General features: G+C 48.8%; 1 protein-coding gene across 4 annotated transcripts in view; it reads right to left on the reverse strand.

The window, feature by feature from the left end:
- Positions 1–6,943, reverse strand: part of ANKRD17 (ankyrin repeat domain 17) — a 68,384-nt gene extending 61,441 nt beyond the window's left edge. For all 4 annotated transcript variants that reach the window (XM_064416270.1, XM_064416269.1, XM_064416266.1 and 1 more), the window contains exon 1: positions 6,441–6,943. In XM_064416270.1, coding sequence (XP_064272340.1) covers positions 6,441–6,800 — 360 coding nt within the window. In that variant the 5' untranslated portion in view covers positions 6,801–6,943. The remainder of the gene's footprint in view (positions 1–6,440) is intronic.
- Between the last annotated feature and the right edge of the window lie 99 nt (positions 6,944–7,042).

The following is a 7,042-nucleotide window of genomic DNA, read 5'->3' on the forward strand; positions in this document are numbered from 1 at the left end:
TCCAAGCCCAACTCCCCCAGCTTCAGTGGGATCAGTCCCCACGCTGATGCAGGGGCTGAACAGCAGCGAGCACTTGAGGAAAAGAACCAAGTCACATCATGACTCCAACATTTCAGCTTCATTAAAGCATTGTTCCCCATTCTGTGGAGGAGAACAATTCCCACCTGCAGAACAGCATCAAGAGGAAAATTCCACTGGCAAAGCATTTCAGGACAAGACTGAACAGAAGGCAAGAATACCTGAAGTCTGGAAATGGGAAAGCTCCAGGACAGGAAAACACGTGAGTCACCTGCCAGACGCAGATGCACGAGGGAGCTCCAGCTTCTCCTTCAAGTGTTGAGTTTTTTTCTTGTGTGTGGGAAGGACTGGGAGGTACAGCTGGGAGGATAAGAGCGACCTTCCTCCTCCTATCTCTGAATCATTCCCTGCCCGAGAGGGGGGGTTTCAGATACTCCCCTTCTGCTGGGACTGCAGTCCCCAAAACTGCTCCTGCACAGCTGGACAGATGTACGGACTCTGAAAGAACCATTCCTTGTACATCAGCACAAGGCAAAGCAAACCCTAGGCCAAATATGAGGCAGCCCCCTTAGCAGCAGTTTCAACTTGGATTACTGAGTGCAAAATGTCTTCAGTTTTAATCTAAAAAATGAACAATCTAGACACTTCTTGATTGTTTCAGGTTGAACTTGAGGAGAATGGAAGCCACAATCTCAAACTGATGTTCTAAATAGAAATATTTCATCATATTTCTTAATGTTCCAACATCTTTCTAGCTCTGAGCAGCTGCTTATTTGGACACATTATCCACTCTTGATGATTAATACCTCGTAAGATAATGGGGTGAGGCAGAGAAAAACATAAAATCAAGGTTTGCTTCAGCTCCTTTCCTAGAATATACCATTATGCTCCTGGAATTTGAGGATGCAGGTAAAATACAGAAGAGGAATGACTCCTGTACATCAAACACCAGTAATTTGAATTTGTCAGAAACTACTTTGAGTTTTGCCAACAGAATCATCCTAATGACAACATACAGCCTAAAAGAAAATACTGCAAGCACAAACAAGGATGTATTAAAGACATGCTTGGCTTTGTGGCTGATTTTTAGCCTGGTGTTCGACTATTAGCTCATGTGAAAACAAGGTGACACAACAGTTAAGTAATACCTCCATGTGGCTTCAGCTCTTTGCACAGTCATGAGCTCAGGACAGCCTAAGGGGGATAACCCAGCTGAAAAACATCTGGAATACTGAGATAACCTCTCCCAGTACCACTAACACAAAGCACTGCTCAGTGCAAACAGAGAGGAAATGCTGCCCTTCATTGGCCAACAATGGATTTTTTTTCCTCCAGAATTCCTGTGTACTCTGCACAATGACTGGATGGGGGTCACCAGAATTCCCACACTAACAGCAGGACACGCTGAAATTCACTGCTAACTTCATGTTAAGGAAGACTTTTCCCCCTAAGTACACAGGTTAGCTGCATGACCTTACCCAAACCATTTGCCAGCATTAGTCCTTCCTCACCAGCAGTTTTCTTACTCAACACATCCAAGTTATGGACATGACAAAAGAAGTCCCACACGGGTGCAGAAGCTCTACAGACACAGCACATCTTCAGGATGACACCTCAGTTGAGTCACCCACAGAGCCACACCATCAAGAAATCAGAAGCACAGCATTTCAGGAAAAAACACACAGTGTCTCCCCAGGCAGCCATGGATTCAGCTCAGATAGTCCAAAGACACTAACAGCAAATTTAGGCAATTTTTATTGAACACCAAGTTAGACGGGCTTGTCCCCTTAACCTCCAAAACAAGGTTCCTTACTTATCCTGGATCTGCAGCATTTATTTTTCAGTTCCTAAATCCAATTGCAAATCGGCTATATCCTAAATAAGCACCAACAGTTTTGCTTTTAAAACACAGATAGAGGGGGAAAAAAATAAACATAATAATCCCATTTGCCTTCAACCTAGACAGATAAGGAAATTCTCTCAGCTAAACCCCTTCCAGAGAAACATTTCTCTTTACGGAACTGAATTACTGGCTTGAAATGTGAGGTGTTTGGCTCCAGCCTGCACAGGGGAATTATGTTTATAAGGACATTTCCTCAAGAAATATCTAAGGAAGTAAACAAATTCACATGGTGCCACCAATACTGAACTCCACCTTCTGCTGTGGTCACTTTCTGCTGGGGGGGTTGCTTTTTCAACCCAGATATTCACTGATCACTTGAATTAAATAAAGCACACAAAAATACAGTCATATTTAACAATTTTAAAAAATAAAAAGCATTAGGTCTAACCAACCTGATTTTGCTGGAAGCTAGTCCAAAACAGGAAGGAAGGGATGTTAAACACTTTTGGCTAATGCTTCCCGGGGTCAACTACAGCAGGTTTCACTATTGTGAAACCTGGCTGCAGGATTCCCCCAGCAATAGCCCTGGGATAAGCCCTGAGATTTCAGGGATTTTTGAGAACCATCCTACAGTATTTCTGTCTTTTGAGTGGAAGAAACTAAGTGGTACAGGCAAAACACAGCTGAAACAGACAGGAAAAAAAAAATAAAAATAATTCCAAGATAAACAATGCAGCAGAATGTGAGACTGAACTGCACCTCAGGATGTCACAGTCAGCTGCATGCTCAATCACATCTGTGAGGACCCAAGGCCAGGAAAGCAATGGCAGTGAAGGCAACACATCACACAGAGGTCAAGTCAGGCATGGTGGCCCTGCAGAATCCAAAGGCCTCATTCCAGGATTCTGATGAAGACTGCTAGGGTTAAAAAAGGAAACAGATTGCTAAAACAAATTCAGCTCATTTGAACACTTAAGCTCTTCAAGTCTTTTCCAATTTAAATATTACAACCATGCGCCTGTGATGCTCTTGAAACCGCACCAGGACGCCCAAGTTTTCAGATTAACTTTGCCTAAAATCTGAATCCAAGGAATTCAGAGTAGCTTCTTCTGCATGAAGAAATTTTAGGGGACTGGTGGTGTTGTGTTGTTCTACTTACTTCATCTTAGTAGCTCAGTTCAATTACTATTTCAATTGCAGCTGAAAAAACAAAAATGAGCTTTTACTTCCAGGAGGCCCAAGTGAACCAAGAAGGCTTCAAGAACAGCCAAAACATCTCAAAAAGCATCTTTTAAATAGGGCAGTGCTTTCAGGTACAGTTAACTGAGGATTATATTCTGGAAGGCTAATTTGCACAGCACCTAAGACTCCAGCAACAGAGAAGGTAATAAACACACAAATCCAAGGTGGATCTACACCTTGGATCATCACAAGATTCATGGACAAGAAGTAACCTACAAATTCCTAAGATGGATATAAAGGGCAATTATAAATTTCACTGCCAGCAGCAAACATCCTCCAAGTTCAAAGACTTGAAATAAGCTTGTAAACAATTTTTATTACACAACTAAACCTTTCAGTGTTAAATAAGAGAAGCCCTAATGCACTCTGGGCATCGGGTTTCTAAGCAGCAGCTTGCTACGAGGACCTGCTCATTTTTTACACCTTTCACTACAAATGGAAGTATTGAAGACAATGTGCATGGACAAGAACACGTGGAAGGAATCTGCCAGCTGACCTCCCCTGCTATGTAGCTCCTACTGTCATTCTTCTCATTCCTCAGGATTCCTCTTCCTGTATACTGAGAAAAGCTGCCATTTTTTAACCACTGTTACATAGGGAAAAGGCAATTTGCCTTTTACAGACAACACTGGACCCCACTACCTAAAGTCTTGGGGTTTTGCAGTAATTTGCTGCAATTTGAAAGATAACCTTGGAGGTTGCCATGAACAGTGTGGCAGGAGCTCAGTGGCTGCTGGTATGGAATTCCCATTCAACTTCTCCCAAAGCTCTCCACAGTGCCTGTGTTTCCACACTGAGATCTGATGGAGTTCAGACATGGACATGGAAACACCTGATCCTAATTCTTGATTCCATCCCATCAGCTCAGCAACAACTCAGCTGAACAATGTCTTTCTACTCCTGGGGTTTCAGGATGCACCAGGTTTCCCTTCAGAACTCCTTGGACTTGTTGCTACAGTACCCCTGATTTTTAGAAGCAGTCTCATTAGCAGTCAAATACTAAAAGCACTTTGCTTCAGAGATTAGAGAAGTCTTAATGTATTAAGCATGGGAAGGGCAAAAAATAGCCTAAGACAAACTGTCTTAAGTTTACAGAGATAATGAAGGGAACGGCTGGGAGGGAACACCAGCTTCTGCAGCATTCCCACAGCAGTTTCCATTCACAGCAAAGCCAGCAACTTGCACTTTTGTGTTTTTCCACACTTTATGTGCCTTCCACACTGCCCGTGGTCAGAAGACCACAACCAAAATGAAAAGCTGGCACAACTCAAGAAAATGTGAAATACAAAAAAAAACCTTAACCCCGAAACAACTAGAAAGCCCTTTGTTCCTACAGTGGGATTTTTTTTAAGCCTCTAAAAGCCAAAACTAATCATCATGTTCCTCAGACATGGAAACTCCCCTTTCTCTAAGAACATTCAAAACACTTTTCCTGCCCAGGAGCTGCTGGGAACGATGTTCAAGTTGGATGCTCTGCTCCATTAATCAGGCCATCCTCATGTCCACATTCCTAAAAACTGTGACTTCAGCTCTGCATATTCTACAAGCTGCATCATTTTATCCTGAAGTCACTAGGAAAAAGATTAGAACAGATTTTTGCAAGCAACCTGCATGCTCAAGAACAATTATAAATGAAGCATGTGGCATGTGTTTTGTTGTAAATCCTGAATTTCATCATCTCACTATTATTCACTTGCTTACTTAGCCCTGCTTAATATTTAATCCCAGATCACCCAGCCTGGGAAAGCCCTCACTTAGGATAAGATGAAACCATTGGAGAAGCTTCCAGATGCCCAAACTGCCTTCACAAATTGCCTATATCACTATCTATGGCACATGTCACTCTGTCAAAGGAAAAAAGAGAACTATTCTGCTGCCTCACGATATTTAATGACCACTGGCAATTCTTCCTGTCTGCAGCTCCCAAAGAATGTGAACCAAGTGCTCTGAAGGCACAGCAAGCAGGCAGAGGCTCACCTCACCCACACAGGATTCCACCTGGAAGCTCCCAGTGCAAGGAGCCACTGGGAAGAATGGCTGTGGACCATTAAATAAAAACTCCACCAGCAGGTCTGGCTTGACACAAATTCTGTTGAATGTTTCCAGCACAGGCAGCTGCCCTCAGGCTTGTCAGCGATACATTGAAGTCGCTGCAGGGCCTCCATCCCTTCGCCACAGCAAATCCCAAAGGCCTCTGCCCCACAGAGCTCCCCAGGCACCTGCAGGACCACTGGACAACACAGCTCAGCAGCAAAGCAGTCATCTACAAGCCTTGCACCATAAGAACTTCTACCTACACCTCGACATCAACTTTCCTAAAAGACAGAAATATGTGCACTGCATGCAATTTATCTCAAACAGCTGGATAAAATGCTTCTTGTATCAACTTCAGCAGGAATAAGATGCAGAGTGCTGCCTAACCGTGGAAAAAGATATCAGCATCCTAGCCCAGCCCTTCCTTGAAGCTATCAGACCCTTCCTTCCTGCCCAATTTCTAACAGAACTGTAGATATATCGCTTGGAAGCCAAACTGCTTAGAAACCAAGCTCAAAGAAAAGCTGAAAAACTTCGAGTGGACTTTTCTGCGGACACCACTCAAAAAAAAAACCAAAGCAGAAGTGAATGTTCAGCTGGACAGCTTACAAGATTAAAACTGCTCCAGAAAGCACCCCCGTGTGACTATACATGCAAATTAGGGGCTCCCAGCCTCACCAGCCTTTTCCAACGACACCCACCTGAAAATCCTAACACCGGACAAAACCCAGTTACTAATGCTCCCCGGGGCTTGTTTCTGCATGGCATGGGACCAGGGCGGCCTGCAGCTCTGGAGAAAACGCCTCTCAACAGCTCAACACCCGGGGCTCTCCGGCACCTTCGCCTGGCTGCACCTTCACCTGCTTTACCTGCTTTACCCTCTCTCCAAGACGGCCCGTTCCCACCGCTGGGCGCGCCAGCACCTTGCCAGCCCCGCAGCCACGCTCCGGCCGGCCTCGGGAGCCTCACGCCGGGCTGGCCGGCAGCACTGCCACCGCCCGGCTGCCCTCTCCACCACCGCGACACAGCACATGGCTCACAGCACCCGCAGCAGCCCCTGGGCCTCTCCCTTCGGGACAGGGCCACAGCAGGCGCTCGCAGGGAGCCCCCGAGCCCTGGGGGAAAGCGGGGGGCGCTGGCCCCGCATCCCGGCTGGCAGGGGGGCCCGGGGCCGAGCCCCGCCACGAGGTGCTGCCCCTGCCCGGCTCTGCCGCAGGGCCGAGGGTGGGGGAGCCGGCAGCCGGCTGGAATTATGAAACCGGATCGGCAGGGAACCCCCCCCGGGGCCTCCCCCGCGCCGTACCTCGGAGACCTCCTCTTCCTCCTCCTCCTCCTCCTCGTCTTCCTCCTCCTCCTCCTCCTCGTCGCTGCCGTTGTTGCTGCTCTCGCTGCCGCCGCCGCCGCTCTCGCTGCTGCTGGCCGGCCGGGCGGCCCGCCCGCCGCGCTTGGCCTTGCCCGGCACCGCCTTCTTCTTCAGCAGCAGGTCGCAGACCCGCACCAGCCCGGCCGCCCCGGGCCCGCCCGGCGGCGGGGGCGCGCCGGGGCCGCTCGGCCCCTCCGGGGGACCGGGCCCCGCCGTGGCGCTGCCGGCCTCGCCGCCGCCGCCCTCGCCGCCTCCCTCCTCCGCCGTCACCGCTACCGCCGCGCCGACCGCCTTCTCCATGGCCGGAGAGGAAGGAAAAGGAGGAGGAGGAGGAGGGAAAAGAGGAGGAGGCGCCCGCGGCCGCCGCTGCCTCGGTCACCTCTAGCGCCGGCGCCGCCGCCGCGCCAACTCTCGCGATACTTCCTGCGGCCGCCGCTCTCGCGCCGCTCTCGCGCGCCCCCCCCCCCCCGCAGCCCCCTCGCGCGGCGCGCGCTCCCGCTGTGCCCTCGCGCCGCCCGCCCCGCGCTGCCCGCGCGCGCCCC

The sequence above is a fragment of the Passer domesticus genome, chromosome 4 (assembly GCF_036417665.1).
Source record: "Passer domesticus isolate bPasDom1 chromosome 4, bPasDom1.hap1, whole genome shotgun sequence".
Classification (NCBI taxonomy): domain Eukaryota; kingdom Metazoa; phylum Chordata; class Aves; order Passeriformes; family Passeridae; genus Passer; species Passer domesticus.